Source organism: Vitis riparia, chromosome 4 (assembly GCF_004353265.1).
Source record: "Vitis riparia cultivar Riparia Gloire de Montpellier isolate 1030 chromosome 4, EGFV_Vit.rip_1.0, whole genome shotgun sequence".
Lineage (NCBI taxonomy): Eukaryota > Viridiplantae > Streptophyta > Magnoliopsida > Vitales > Vitaceae > Vitis > Vitis riparia.
Genome location: NC_048434.1, coordinates 4,805,082 through 4,820,507, shown reverse-complemented (window position 1 = coordinate 4,820,507; position 15,426 = coordinate 4,805,082). Strand labels below are relative to the sequence as shown.

The window sequence follows — 15,426 nt, the reverse complement described above, 5'->3', positions numbered from 1 at the left end:
TATTCAATCATAGAAACATGAGATTCAGTCAGAGCCCGACTAAATTGGGCTTGGGTTAAAAATCTCCGACCCGATGCAAACAAGCCCAGCCCATAGCAAAAACGTCGACTCGACTTTGAATTTGACATCGGTTTGTGCCATGATGCCATCATAGTACAAACCAGGCCCAAATCACAGTCGAGGACCGGTAGGGTTTAAGTTTAACAGCTTCGAGGTTTTGTAGAGCCCTTCGTTTCTGCAGAAACCAAGCATGAGATCTGCAATTTCTTTTTCCACATTCTCTCCAATTTTACGATGGCCTTTCACAAACCCGAAATGTGTCTGCTCTGTTTCTATCCCACCAGCCATATCAGAACCAGAGATTCTTGAGAAATCCACCTCAGAATCACTTTCACATTTTCCCGAGGATCCCAATCCGAAAGCCAATTTTCCCGAGAAAATCAGTCCAGAGTCCAGTTTTCCAGGAAACTCATCTTCCCCATATCCAAGATACTCCCAAGACACCGTACCCACTTCGCAAATTCACCAAGAAACAACGCCTCTCTCACAAAACCATGTAATAGATGCTCTTCTGTGCCACGTCAATGACCCACAATCAGCTCTGAGATACTTTAAACGGGCCGAAACGCAGCGTGGTTTTATCAGAGGGGTAGATGCCTACTGTGTTTTGCTCCACATTTTGATGCGGTCGCCTGAGACTCATGGACATGCTCGGAAATTGCTTAATCGATATGTCTCGGGTGATTCGGATCCCAGTCCAGTTGTTTTTGTTGATCATCTAATCAACTGCGCGAAAAGGTTCGATTTTGAATTAGATCATCGGGTTTTTAATTATTTGCTAAATGCTTACATTAGGGCCAATCGAATTGAAAATGCAATCGATTGTTTCAATGCGATGATCTGTCAGGATGTGATTCCTTGGGTTCCGTATATGAATATTCTTTTGACTGCTCTGGTTAGGAGAAATCTGATTGGGGAATTGCGAGATTTGTATAATAAAATGGTTTTGAGAGGAATATATGGTGATCACTTTACAGTACATGTCATGGTTCGAGCTTGTTTGAAGGAAGGGAGGGTGGAGGAGGCGGAGGAGTATTTTAGGGAAACAAAGGAAAGGGGTGTTAAACTTGATGCAGGGGCATATAGTATTATTATTCAGGCTGTTTGCAAGAAACCAAATTCGAATTTGGGTCTTGAGTTGTTGGAGGAGATGAAAGAGAGGGGGTGGGTTCCTTCAGAGGCCACTTTCACTAGTATTATTGTTGCTTGTGTGGCACAGGGAAATATGGTGGAGGCTTTAAGGCTAAAGGAGGAGATGATAAATTGTGGGAAGCCGATGAATTTGGTGGTTGCAACGAGTTTAATGAAGGGGTATTGTGCTCAAGGCAATTTGGATAGTGCTTTGAATTTGTTTAATAAGATCACTGAAGATGGACTTTTTCCGAACAAAGTTACATATTCAGTCTTGATTGAAGGTTGCTGTAACAGTGGGAACATTGAAAAGGCTTCTGAACTGTACACTCAAATGAAACTCAATGGTATCCCGCCTAGTGTGTTTAATGTGAATTCCCTATTACGGGGTTACTTGAAAGCTCCATTGTGGGAAGAAGCATCCAAGCTGTTTGATGAAGCTGTTGATTGCGGTGTTGCCAATATTTTTACGTATAATATCATGATGTCGTGGCTATGCAAAGGAGGCAAGATGGATGAAGCTTGCAGTTTATTGGATAATATGGTAAATCAAGGAATGGTACCCAATGTAGTTTCTTACAATGACATGATACTTGGCCACTGCAGGAAAGGGAATATGGATATGGCATCCAGTGTATTCTCAGACATGCTCGCAAGGGGTTTGAAACCAAATGTGGTCACTTATTCTATTTTGATAGATGGGAATTTCAAAAAAGGTGATAGTGAAAAAGCCTTAGACTTGTTTGACCAAATGCTGAGCTTAAATATTGCCCCTACTGATTTTACATTTAATACAATTATCAATGGTTTGTGCAAAGTTGGCCAAATGTCAGAGGCAAGGGATAAGCTGAAGAAGTTTTTGGAGGAGGGTTTCATTCCAAGCTGTATGACTTACAACAGCATTGTAGATGGATTTATCAAGGAGGGTAACATCGATTCTGCATTGGCTGTTTATAGAGAGATGTGTGAATTTGGAGTTTCCCCAAATGTTGTTACTTACACCAGCTTGATTAATGGGTTCTGCAAAAGTAATAGGATTGATCTCGCTTTGAAAACGCAGGATGAAATGAGAGAAAAGGGTCTTGAATTGGATGTTACAGCATATAGTGCTCTTATTGATGGTTTTTGCAAAAGAAGGGATATGGAAAGTGCACAAGATCTTTTCTTTGAACTCCTTGAAGTTGGCTTATCCCCAAATAGAATTGTTTACAACAGCATGATTAGTGGCTTCAGAGATCTGAATAACATGGAAGCAGCACTTGTTTGGTATAAGAAGATGATCAATGACAGGATTCCTTGTGATTTAGGAACATACACAACTTTGATTGATGGATTGCTGAAAGAAGGTAGACTTGTCTTTGCATCAGATCTTTACATGGAGATGCTTTCCAAGGGTATTGTGCCTGATATTATCACATTTCATGTTCTGGTAAATGGACTTTGCAATAAAGGACAGCTAGAGAATGCACGGAAGATCTTGGAAGAGATGGATAGGAAAAATATGACTCCTAGTGTTCTTATTTATAACACACTGATAGCTGGTTATTTCAGGGAAGGGAATTTGAAAGAGGCTTTTACATTGCATGATGAGATGCTTGACAGAGGCCTTGTACCTGATGATGTAACCTATGATATTCTCATAAATGGAAAGTTCAAAGGAGATCGATCCCTTTCTAGGCCTTCACATGGTTAAATCAGCACTCAATTGGTCATTCTTTGTAAATTGCTTCTTGCCTTTGTTTAAGTCATCAAGGAAGAAATATGTTGTTAGCTGTGACGCTTATCCTTGTAAGCTTATCCGTCCAAGAAGATAAGGTCCATTACACTATCCTATAGTGTGTTTTTTATATATAGGGATCACTCTGATGGGCTTGTGCATTACTTACCAGTTGCTCCTTTTTCCCCCCTTCTTATCTACTAGGTTGACTGTCCTCATCTTTCCCTGGATCAATGGATCTAAACAACTCTAGAATGCTGGGCACTCCTTTAACATTGATTACACCTTCTGCATTCTCTCGAGGTATGAACCATAAGTCCATACACTTTTTTTTTGTATAAGTTATCAAATTGGCTGACATTTGCTTGTGCCAATATATGATTTTTCCTTTTTTAATAGAGCAAATGCTAAGATACTCCTGGCATTTATTGTTGCATAAATTGATCAAATTTTAAAATTTTCCTAGTGTAAAGACCTGATTTCTTGCTGTATAAACTGAAAAACTGCAGGTTTGAGATAAGTAATTGTAAGCAGGCCACTATTACTAGCCACATGTTTGTGTGGTTGTGTTGTTTTTAACCACTTTGGCATGTGAAGGATTTCATGTGGAGACAACCTGTTAATTATTGATAACAGGAATGATAATTGCAGAAATGTGCAGTATTGTATCATGGTTGGTAAGCAAGATTTATCTGAGTTTGTAAGCAAAATTTATAGCCTACTGGTTTATCAGTGAACTAGTGATTCTATTTCACTTGTGGCTTATAGCTGGAATGGTCAAGCTGTTTCAAGCTTGATAGTTTGGCCTACTCAATTATATTCCATTCATATATAATTTTAGGGATATAGGTGTTTTCTAAAAGTCAAAGTATCATGTTAGAGATTGAAATTCTAGTCTCTATTGTAACAAGAACAAATTGAGCATCTAAAGTACATGTATCTTTCCCTGTAGCCATTTGAAATTAAACTTTAATGTGTTCTCCACTGATAACCCAGGGCATACTGTTACTGGTAGCATTCATGTATCTTTCTCTTGAGATTGGTTGGTGAAGTTGAAGTGGTTTGAGTTATTGTTTTAACAGTACCTTCCTTTTTTTTGGAGAGTGTTAATAAATTTTATAATGAATTTTGTTGTCCAGTAATGAAGACCGTCTTTTTGATTGATACAGCAGTGGCCCTTTGGTTGGGTATTGGAGCCTGCATTCGCTTCAGTCTACAGAGACAAAATGTAGGACTAGTGCCAACAGTTCATCGCATTTTGGCACTCTTATGGGGGCTTGGGAAACTAGAGAAAACGGGTAAGATTCACATTATTGTGGGACCTGAGTAATGTGATCAGATGGTTAATTCTAGATTGGCTATTTCTTAGCACTTAATCTATGAGAGAAATTGTGGATATTTCTTTGCCTTTTGATTCATTTGTATATTGAATTTAGGGTAGCAATTTGGATCTTGTTTGGCTAAAAGGGTTTTGCTGCACTTTTAGGCTCCCCTATGCCTTCTTAGAGTTTTTCTTATTTCCCTTATGATGCATCTTATCTTCTTAGACGGATTTCCTCCTTTGCTGTCTGTTTATATTTTTCTGTCCTTTCTAACAATTTGCAGCATTTTAAGCGTGATGAATGGCATGGATCTGAAACATTGGTATTTTGTACTTTTCTGGACATTTATGCCATCTGAACTTCAATATGAAATAGAGGCAAGTCCATGGTTGCAAATTCAAAGCCAACCTTATTCACCTTTCTAATTCATCCCCAACTTTGTTGTTTCTTTTGAATGCTCAGGCCAGCATGCACGTTTTGATCTCTAGATAACTCTGCACCGCTATTAACGATCCAGAATTGCTAACCTTCCAATGTGTAACATCTTGGATGCTATGAAGCACGCTGCTTCTCTCGTATTTGTCTTGGGAGGGATCTGTTTGCCTTGTTTGTTCAGATTTTGTGCTGCCTACTCTTGGGATATTTGGCCTTTAAGGAGAAAACATGGATCCAGCTAGATAACCCACTATTTTGTTCTTTCTATGTGGGTATTATATGTATAAAATGAGGCCCAACACAGAATTTCTAAAACTGGCTGTAGGCTTACATGGTTTTGAGTCAAACCGGCAACTGTAAGATAAAGGCTGGAAATATGGTATTCTTTTTATAAGTTTATTTAATCGAAGAGAAACTTTCTACATGTTCTCATGGATTGATACTATTGTTAATCACGGAGGGATGCTGTTCTTGAGCACCCCCATCTTCCTGGAAGGCTTGTATTAACCGTCATTCTAAGGAAGAAAATTCAGGGACCATGCATTGTTTACAGCAACTGCCTATAAATGATAAATTTGTTAGCCATCTGTGGTAAGGTTGCAGGTTTGCCTAGTGGGCAATGGTGAGGCTGCTGGCCTCAGGCTCCAACCCCACAATAACTGCCTGCCTGCCCGCCCTGGTTTACATTGCAAACATCGTTGGGTTTTGGATCTGTCTCACATTACACAAGGCTTGGAATCTCTGTTGCTTCTCATTAAGAAAAAGGGCAATGAAGGGCATCATATCGATGCCTGTGGGGAGGAATCTTGACATTGTTTTTTGGTCCTCATGCTGGGTCAATTGAAGCAACTCATACACTACCCCCATTCCTTTCTTTTATTTGATGGCTTGATGGCTTGATGGCTCTATCATTCCAAGAATTCTAAAATATTATACCACTTGAGATTAGGCAACAATGACACGAGAGGTTGGTACAACAAAACTTCAATGTCCAGCTTGTACATTCATCCACTTACCTTTCCGCCCCTTGAATAAGACCAAACTTTAATTTTCTCTTTTAATTCTTAATCAATGAAACCCAAAACATGTAAAATTTCAAATATTTATTGGGTTCTTATAATCAATGTTTGACCTCTTTTTCAATACAGTTGAGGTCCGTTTGTTACCCGAGATTACGAATGGAAACAAAATGAGAATAAAAATGAATTATAATACCATGTAGAAGAGTGGAATCAAAACCCCCATTACATCTATCGTGATTGATTTTTCATTTTTTTCATTCTCATTCTCTATTCTAATCTTTCAAATATGGTCAAAATTAGGGCGATTTGAAAATTGTATAAGAAGGGTATTAGTATATGGTTGGGATTAAAATTATTTTTAGTTTTTCTTTAAATTAAAATAATACAAATAATATCAATAAAGATCAATCCACACATATGGAATATGGAATGGTGTTTGGTTAGTTTATTTGGAAAATCAATAGAAATTCAGGTAAGAGTATTTATATTTAGTTAATTGATTTCCAATAAAACTGATGGAGAAGGCACGTAACAGATAAGTTTGAAAGAAATAAAAAATTCTAAAATGGAGAGATGCAGTTGTAGTAGGAGTCTAGGATTAAAAATTACCCAAGAGATAAATCCCAAAATTCCCAATAATCTATTTGACTGTACACGTGTCATCAAATACTTATCATCACAAATATTTAAGAATACGAATTCCTGCTCCGATAACCGTAGTACCTCCATTCCACACCCGAATATTTCTCATCCCTCCTCTGATCTTGACACCTCATCAAAAACCCATCATTGCCAACGTGGCAAGATCAGGAGAGTGCTTCTGAACTCGGGATCTCGATCCTCTACGCTTATACCTTTCCTGCTTTACGAATTAGGTGTAGGTTGTGCGCACTGCGCACCTCCACTTTTTGTGGGTTGCAAAATTAGTATAAATTAACTTTGTATTTATTTTTTTATTTTCTTCAAATAAATTCATTTTAACAAACCCTAGTTTTCATATATTTTTTTTCTGCAAAATCGATTCAGCTCTCAGGTTTCGAAAATCATCTTCTGCTCTGCTTGGTTCTTGATGAAGGTAAGTTTCAGAGTTTTCAAATTTTCAATATTATTTGTTTATTTTTTTTTTCAATTACTGTTTATTTAATTGGAAATGAGAAATCTGGAGTTGAATAGTTTCGTGGTGTTTGCATGCTGATGAGAAATTTAGGTTGTGTATGTGTTAATTTTTTTTTTTTTAGGATTTTGAGTTTTTGTTGTTATGTATTTAGTGAATTTGGTTTGCTTTACTTTGATTTGATTTGATTAATTCTTATAAGTATTTTGGTGATCAAAGTTTGCCTGTGGTTTTCTCGAAAGTTTCTGATGTTTTTTTTTTTAAAAAAAATTGGGACTAATTTTTTGAACTGTTCACTATTTTTTTTTTAATTTCTCTTTATACTTTTTGGGCATTTTGGAGTTTCCCGTGAGTGATGGGTGTACAAGAAATTCATATTGAGAATCAAACTTTTAATTTTTATTTTCCTTGATTTTGTTTTTATATGATTTGATTATGGGATTTTTTATGTAAGTTTTGAATCATTAACTACTGTTTTTAAAGATCTATTTAAAAGTTGTTCTCATTCTCTTCTCTTCTTCCTGATCTGTTTGTTTCAATGGAAAACAGCTCCTAAGAAGGAAAAAAACGGATTTCAGGTTTGAAGAGAATAAAGGTAGAAATAGGGAAGTTCTACAAAGCATTGGAATTAATATAACCCTTTCTGTAGTTGTTTTGTTCTTATGGAATGCATTGGAATTTTCTGATTAAATTTTTATTTAATTTCTTGGTTGTGACAGGTTTTGGAAGGTTAGATTAGTGAAGTTGCTGCCAACATGAAATTCAGGAAAGGGAGTAAAGTGGAGGTATTGAACAAAAAGGAAGTGCCTTCAGGTGCCTGGCACTGTGCTGAAATTATCTCCGGTAATGGGCACAACTACAGTGTTAGGTATGACTCTTATCTGGGCATGACAAATAAGGCGAATGTGGATAGGGTGTCTAGGAAGGCTATTAGACCTTGCCCTCTCCCTGTGAAAGGTATGGAAAGTTGGGTGACTGGTGATGTTGTGGAGGTGTTCAATGATGGTTCTTGGAAATGTGCTATGGTTTTGAAGGTTACATGTGCGGTTTACTATTTGGTTAGGCTACTTGGATCTTGCCACGAATTTGAAGTCCACAAGTCTAACATCAGAGTGCGACAAGCTTGGATAGATAACAAATGGGTTGTGATTGGACAGGTAATAATCTGGTTCTATTGTAGTAATTTTCTCTCCTCCTTTGGTGATTGATCTTGTGTCTTGTTTCTTGTTATTGGTCCGAATGCAAATTTCTTAAAATAGTTGTTCAATAATGGTTTTGGTTATGCTCATGGTTTCGGCATTTGAGAATTGCATCTTCAGTCAAGTTCGTGTATTCCTTTTTTTTTTTTTTTTTTTTTTTCCTTTTTTAAATTATGGTTATCAAGTAGTTATGTTAGGATATTGGGACTTTTTAAAATTGTAAGTCCACTACTGATCTTAGTCTTTTTCTCTTCAATACTAAAATTGTTGGTGATTCTTATTGGTTATCTTCACTTCTACATTAACTTACTAACTTTTGGCTTCTGCCCTCAGGGCTCTATCACTTTTGAAGATGTGAGAGTCAACAAGCTGTTAACTTCAAATTGTCATCAGAAGATGAGTTTCCAGGTGCCACAAGCTGATATGAAGCTAAAATTGCAAGCAGGAGATGCTTTTTTTAAGAAGCATGCTGATTTCCAGGATTCTCCTATGGTCTCATCCAAGACATTGAAGAGAGCATCCCCATATTGCTCCTCTGGTCTTGAAGCATACTCTGGAAACATTCAGAAGATGAGAGCAATCGAAAATGGTGGACGCCAACGAGTGATCACCGGGTATTCATCTCCATTACGAGACAAGGTAGATGCTGTTGCTTACCCACGATTGAATCTGGGTGAAAAATACATGCATGCTTCCTTTAATGACCGTACAACTAAATATTGCGAAATGGAGAGGGGAAAACCAAATGGTGTTGATTGTTTTCTTGCAAGAAGTTCAGAATCTAATGATTCTGATAGCATGTCATGCTCTGTTGGTAGTTGTAGCATTAATAATAATGGTCCTAATAAGTTTTCCAGTTGTATTTTAGCACATCCTAGACAAGATACAGATGACCTTTGTAGTGATGCTGAATCATTTTACCATTGGGGAGATGAGGGAGATGAGGAAGATGAGGAAGATGAGAGAGATGAGAGAGATGAGGGAGATGAGGAAGATGAGAGATATGAGGGAGATGTGAGAGATGAGGAGGAAAAGTGCCCCATTTCTCTTGAAAAGGAATTAGCAGCAAGTATCCATAGTTTAGAGTTGCATGCTTATCGCCGCACTCTAGCGGCATTGCATGCTTCTGGGCCTTTAAGTTGGGAACAATCAACAATGTTGACAAATCTTCGCTGTTCACTTCATATTTCAAATGATGAACATTTGATGGAGCTAAAGAACTTAATATCTGCTGGAATAAATTTTTGTAATTAACTAGTAGTTTGGTTTTCTTTTTTTCCTTCTTTTTATAATAGGTTCTTTTTTTACTTGGCTTTAAAGCCCCTCCAACAATGTAAGAAGCAGGATGAATTGTTAAATTTTTTAGCTTTGTCTTCTTTGGTCAATGTGCAGTTGTCTTGACAATGAATTACTGTAACTTGGAAATTATGTACCAGAGATCTTATAAAGAAATGAATATTTTCAGGCCTGGTGTTATTACTCTTCTCAATTAGTTTTTCTTTCTGAGCTCATAATCCTTAAGTATTTCCTAGTAAAGATCTGGAATATATTTTTAATAGTTGTGAATGCTAAGCAAATGCAACAGATATATTTGCAGTGAGAACTGAGAAAAGATACAGCCTTTGTGATCCAAATTGTATCTTTCAAGGCAATATATGTAATTTATGTGAAGATAATAGCCTTTCCATTTGGTGTGAGAGAACTCTTATTGACTTCTGCATTGTTTGAAAGTCTTTATCTTTGAAAGTGATCTGATATATGTCCATGATCCATTTTTTTTTTTTTTTGTGTAAGACAAGGTGACTGATTTTTTTTTTTTCTGAACATTGAAGCTTTTTTATTGTATTGTGGGTGTACCTATGGAATCTGAGGCATGGATGTTGACAATGTTATTACATCTTCTAGCAAATGGCAATTTTGTTTCCTTTTCCCCATTACTTTTATTTCCTTTTATTAGTTAGTGTATGGGTTGATTTATGTATGAGTAGTTAAAGTAGTAGGCAGCTATTCAGTACTCTTCAGTTTTGATATAAAAATCTTCCAGAACTAATTTATAATAACTTGATTTCATCCATACGTTTTGACAGCATAGGAAGTTCCGTTTTGAGGATGTTATTGATGAATCCCCTGCATTTTCCAGGGCCAAAGTTGGAGGCATGCATGCCTTGCTTCCAAAGGTCTAAAGATGATGCGGGGTTTTCAGGCTTGCTGTGAACCGTTGATGCGTCTTATGTCAGAGAAAGTAAAAACAAAAATTTGACAAAGCTGGCATGAATTTCCTGATATGGAAGGTGTCCTTGTTAAACTTTCATTTAAATACTGCACATCATTGCTTCTCTTGCATGCTGATCTGTGTTTTTCCTTTTTGCATATTGCATCATAATATTATTGTTTGCAGTTATATGCTTTTTCACTACTTTGGATAATACACCTTGTAATGTGGTTTGATTTCAAAATTAGGAAATGCAATGGTATAGGGAGTTCATGATTCCAAGTTGTGCCAGTACTAAATTTTATTCAGTTCAATGTTCCAAAATAATCTGAATTGTTCTTTACAATATCTCTGGCGTATTACTTTTTATTGTTTACTTCAATTTGTGATTTGAATACATTAATATTTCACGACTTTAGACCATATTATTTACAAAAATACTTATATTATTGCAATTGTTCTTTGGAATGTTGTTTAATAGGATTTATTACCCTCTGATATATACCTATGTAATTACAAGGTATATAAACCTAGAAAAAAGAGAGGAAAGAAATCAGCATATCCTCATATCTTCCCGTAATTGAAAAGAAGAAAAATCTTTAAGGTTGGTTGACTGTAAATCCTCGCAAAATAAAATTTCTAAAGATTTCCTTGCACTTATGTGGTGTATAAGCTCCAAGCTAAAAAAAAATCTTCTATTATGCTTCTTCTACCTGCAAATGGAAAGGAGACATCCTCCAAAAAAACTCTCTTTCTTACGAAGTGGTTGATTTACAGATTGCAAAGAGTCCCCCATAATTGTAGCCAGGGAGCACATGCATCCTTCTTCAGGAATGACCCATCCCCACCTTCAGTTAAAGATGCAACAATGGATTTAACAAAGAATTTCTGCGATGGAAATTTTTCCTGATATAAATGGGTTTGAGCTATATACATGTAAAAGTCTATTAAAGAATTTTGCTTATCCTATCCCAACTCTACTAATACGGATTTTTGATCTGTTGTATCTTTTCTTCTGACCAACTCAGATATTCTACTATCTTTTAGTTGTTGTCTACAGCTATATGATGAAGTATGGGAACAAAATCTTTATGGTGTTTGGATTTTTTTGAAGACATGGGAAGGGTTTGAGTGTAAGTCATTGTTAGGGGTTACTTCTTTACTTTATTTCATTCATGCATTGATTTTTCTTTTTCTTTTTCTTTTTTTCGCTCTTTCCTTTCTGGTTTATCCTATATTCTTGTATAGGGGTTGCTGCACCTTTTGCACTTCATGTTGTGCTATGCAATGCACCATCCTATTCATCAACAGATCAAAGTCCATGTCCTCCTCAAACCAATTTATTCTTGAAACTATGAAAATGAAGAGAGACAAAATCATAATAAGTTTATTAAAATAGTCTAGTCTTTGAGGCCTAACTTAAGCGGTAAAGGGTGGAGGCGAGGTTGTGGGAGGTTCTAGGTTAAAGTCCCAACAGGTACCAAAAAGGAAAAAAAAAAATTGCCTATCAAAGAACAAGTTTGGTAAAATAATCTAAATTTGTATTTTCCTGCATTTGAACGAACTTATATATAACTAAAAGGGGAAGGGGGAGAGAGTGAAGGATAGGTTTTTGAGAGGGAAGGGGTGGGCCAATGGGTGGGTCAGTGTTGGGGTCTTTGGGGTTTGGGGGGGTGGTGTTGGTTGCTGCACGGGGTTGGGTTGGGTTGGATTTGAGGACAGAGGATGGTGAGCAAGTGAGCTTAAGAAAGCGGGAGCAAGCTTAAGAAATAAAGAACAGGAGTGAGACTTTTGTGTCATGCAAAAATCCCATCAATATTCCTTACTATCAAATATTAAAATTTCAAAAAGAGTTCCTTAGGTGCTTATTTCACAATCAACAAATCTCAAATGCCAAACCCTACTTTTCTCCATAATTAGACATGGACCTAGGATCAGCCAGAAGATATTGGAACTACACCCTGGGCCATCCAATATAAGATTCCTCAAAAGCCTTTATATCTTGCAGCCATTGAGACAAGGAAAGGTGTAAAATGCAAATCAAACATGAAAAAGGTCATGAACAATAAATTGTATCTTGGTTGAGAATCAGTTTCCCCTACATTTAAGATAAAAATCTTCTTCCATCTCTTCAATTTCTTTCAACTTGATTACTTTTAAGCTGTCACCCACAACTCCGTCCTTACGAGAGGAACTTAACTGCTATTGAAGATAAAAAGGTGGAGGCCCATCCACCCCACCCCACAACCAGAATGTGAGGTAAACTGAATAGCAACCTCATTTCTTTAAATGCCCCCAACTAGGATGCTTAAATTAATTGCAAGTTCACTTATGTGAAGTCCTTTTGCATATTGGTTCAAAGTTTGTTGTTCTTGAAATTTAAGAATCTCTGACTCACCAAGTCAGATATGCAGTTTTGGAATTCATGTAGTTATACAGAAATAGCATAGAAAATAAAAATGTAAATGGTGAAGATTATATTAAGCATGTTTTTTTACCTTTATTTATTTATTTTTTTCTGTTATGAGATGTAAGTCATGATCATATGAAAGATATGCTATGAGAATCCTTATCCCAACTGTATATGTTAGTGAGAAGAATAGAAAAGGAAAAAAAAATCCTGTACTGTCATCCTAACTTGTTAAAATCCATATTCACAATTGCTTTGGGGGGTTCTAAACAATTTTCAGTATTTCTTGCATTGCCCCTGTTTTCTGTTTATTTGTGTCTTGGCCCATACTATTATAACATTTAATGTTTTCTTTGCTTGTCAGAACTCAGTGTTAATACACTCAGTAAAACACCCTTTAATTTGTGGGTGTTTGTGATGATTAGATGAGGGAGGGAGGATGTTTGTTTTTGTTCTGACAGATGGAACACATTGGGAAATTCAAGATTGAAACCCAGGGTGAGAATAGCTATGCAACTTATTCTCAAGTAGCAAGTGGTTGCAATAGGGATATGGGAAGGTTCCAGGTTTGATTCCCTAGGAAAAAGAAAATGTTACCTATTAAAAAAAAAGCTATGCATGCCATTGGAGTATATAATCATTCAAAATGTGTAGATTAATTTAGAAATTTCACAACCTAATCAAGAAAAGTACAATATCTGTGATATTTACCCAAGAACTATTGAATTCCCTGGGATGTGTTACGAGGGGATGACCATACAATTTTAAAATTGATTCAGGAACTCACTTTATCCTTGAATGAGGAAATTTACAAAAGAGGGGAAAAACATTGCCTGGGATAGCTGGTTTTGTGGGGGCTAAGTAAGTTCCTTGTAGTCATCTAGGGAAGAAGCTGCTCAGTGCCTAAGTTTTGGTTGAGGGATATTTCTTTACTTCATAATTTTTTGGGGGAAGTGAAGCAAACTGCTGAGTGGTTAATCTAAGTCATAGTACCTATTGGCTGGTGTCTGAAAGAATGTCACTACAGGCTTGTTAATCATGTTAAAAAACAATACCAAGGTTGCCTAGATTGTGTGCAATTTTCTTGTCTCTATGATGTAGAATTTACATAATTTCAACCAGTTTTTGTGGAATTATTAGTGTTTTCTCCAAACAATCATATTACACAGGATCTTCATGCTTTTTACCATTTTGTTATATATCACAATATCAGGCCTCACATTTGTATCTTTTCTTACATGCAACTTACTATACAATATTTATTTATTTATTGGGTCGGAAGGAATTGGCTGTGGGGTGGTTGCTGCAGTAGGTTGATTATGGTTCATCTTCCCTTTGGTTATTTGTATTCTTTCCACTATGGTGATTTGTATTCTTTTCCTTTTTGTTATGTTCTTTTCCCTTTTATTATTATATTATTTATAGGATTTCAATTCATTTTATTTGTTGCATCTAAAATTTATTTTGTAGAGATGGATTGATGCCTCTGAGTGTAATGGATAAAATGTATACTACCACTAGATATTTTCTCCTGCTTGCGGTTAAACCAACCTTGTGTGATATATGACAGAAAATGAGCCCTGAGGGGTAGCTCAGTTGGTCCGGCCTTGGGTTTGCTCCCCAATGGTCACTAGTTCGAGTCCCCTCAAGGCCACTAGAGGATTGTCTGGTCGTTTACTTCAGGGCTCCATGGGATTAGTTGAGGTGCGTATTATCAACTATATATATATATATGACAGAAAATGGTTACAATTTTTATTTAGTAGTTTCACCTACTTGAAATGTGATCACATTTTAATGCTTCCTCTTTTCTTTTCTTTTCTCCTTTTTGTTTTTCTAGGATCTGAATTATTCAGATTCAACAGGATCATATGTTCTTTGATTCTCAAAAAGCTTGACCTCCTTCCTAGTTAATTGGTAGTGTTCTGTCTGCTAAGAACCCTGAATAGTTCTTATGGTCTATTTTGATTTTTGTAAGACAATTTATAAACGGCTCACTCTTTCATTCTTTTCTTTCATAATTTGTTTCTTTTATTTACTGTTGTTACTGCTTTATAGGTAACCATTTTTAGTGGTTGAACAGGGTGAAAAAAGAGGACCTTGAGACACGTAGTTACAAGGTTGGGGCAGAGGTGATACTTTCAAATTGTAGTGATCATTTGAAAAACCTGAAAGGCAATTCCATTGGATCAGTCAATGACAACTGGTCAGATGATTAAGCACAAGGTTTTTGTATTTGTGATTCTGATGATGCTCGCCATAAGAAGAAAACCTTGAGGCTATTATTGGTTCATTGAAGACTTGGTAATAGATGAGTTGTTGAGGAATGACCATGAAGAGGAGATCCCTCGATACCTTAAGTCTTGTGAGACCGGTGGTATATTCAGCCCTCTTTAACTGTTTTTGATCTGTTACATATTGTTGTTTAGTCTGGATTTTTATCTTTTCTAGTTTCTTTTTTTTCCCTGGGTTTTGGAAGGCATTGGTGGGCAGACTGCATTTGACTCTGTTATCATTTACAGCTAGGTTTACTATTTGTGGAAATTGCGAGCTTCGGCTGTATTTTCCATCTCTGAAGCACTTACATGGGACGGCAATTGGGAAGAGTTGTGACGCCCATTCCAAGGTCCTGCATGTGGGTTAGTGACAAAACTATCCGCTCTTTTTTCTTTTCAATTTAATTTTTTCCTATTATTATTTTATATATATATATATATAAATCTAAGAAATGCTTTGTTAATTTTTATAAAGATTAAAGAATTGCAGTTTGTAATTTGTAAAATACTTGAAGGAAACATCGTCAG

General features: G+C 36.3%; 2 protein-coding genes across 17 annotated transcripts; both read left to right on the top strand.

Annotated features, from left to right (window-relative positions):
• The first annotated feature begins 162 nt into the window (after positions 1 to 162).
• LOC117912624 (pentatricopeptide repeat-containing protein At3g54980, mitochondrial-like) lies at positions 163 to 5,089 on the top strand. 7 transcript variants are annotated; one of them, XM_034827297.1, is made up of 4 exons: positions 163 to 3,006; positions 3,113 to 3,211; positions 4,048 to 4,206; positions 4,693 to 5,089. In XM_034827297.1, exon 1 carries the CDS (start codon positions 251 to 253, stop codon positions 2,882 to 2,884), a length of 2,634 nt encoding a protein of 877 aa, XP_034683188.1. In that variant the 5' UTR covers positions 163 to 250; the 3' UTR covers positions 2,885 to 3,006; positions 3,113 to 3,211; positions 4,048 to 4,206; positions 4,693 to 5,089. The 7 variants fall into 7 exon arrangements, with proteins under 7 accessions (XP_034683188.1, XP_034683185.1, XP_034683190.1 ...); XM_034827294.1 differs by having other exon boundaries at positions 4,514 to 5,089; XM_034827299.1 differs by lacking the exon at positions 4,048 to 4,206.
• A 1,482-nt stretch (positions 5,090 to 6,571) lies between these two features.
• Positions 6,572 to 15,404, top strand: LOC117913029. 10 transcript variants are annotated; one of them, XR_004651070.1, is made up of 8 exons: positions 6,576 to 6,762; positions 7,521 to 7,958; positions 8,334 to 8,639; positions 10,141 to 10,291; positions 10,990 to 11,345; positions 14,193 to 14,326; positions 14,463 to 14,539; positions 14,706 to 15,404. XR_004651070.1 is itself a non-coding variant. In XM_034827883.1 (5 exons), exons 2-4 carry the CDS (start codon positions 7,557 to 7,559, stop codon positions 10,258 to 10,260), a joined length of 828 nt encoding a protein of 275 aa, XP_034683774.1. In that variant the 5' UTR covers positions 6,576 to 6,762; positions 7,521 to 7,556; the 3' UTR covers positions 10,261 to 10,291; positions 14,706 to 15,404. The 10 variants fall into 10 exon arrangements, 7 of the variants coding, with proteins under 7 accessions (XP_034683771.1, XP_034683775.1, XP_034683774.1 ...); XR_004651071.1 differs by lacking the exon at positions 10,990 to 11,345; XR_004651072.1 differs by lacking the exon at positions 10,990 to 11,345 and having other exon boundaries at positions 14,093 to 14,326.
• The last annotated feature ends 22 nt before the right edge of the window (positions 15,405 to 15,426 follow it).

What these genes read in the sequence shown, in the direction of transcription:
- LOC117913029 (XM_034827879.1), top strand. Translation starts at nt 7,557, where the DNA reads ATGAAATTCAGGAAAGGGAGTAAAGTGGAGGTATTGAACAAAAAGGAA. An exon ending in AATGGGTTGTGATTGGACAG is followed by an intron (nt 7,959 to 8,333) that starts GTAATAATCTGG and finishes TTCTGCCCTCAG; the next exon opens with GGCTCTATCACTTTTGAAGA.
- LOC117912624 (XM_034827299.1), top strand. Translation starts at nt 251, where the DNA reads ATGAGATCTGCAATTTCTTTTTCCACATTCTCTCCAATTTTACGATGG.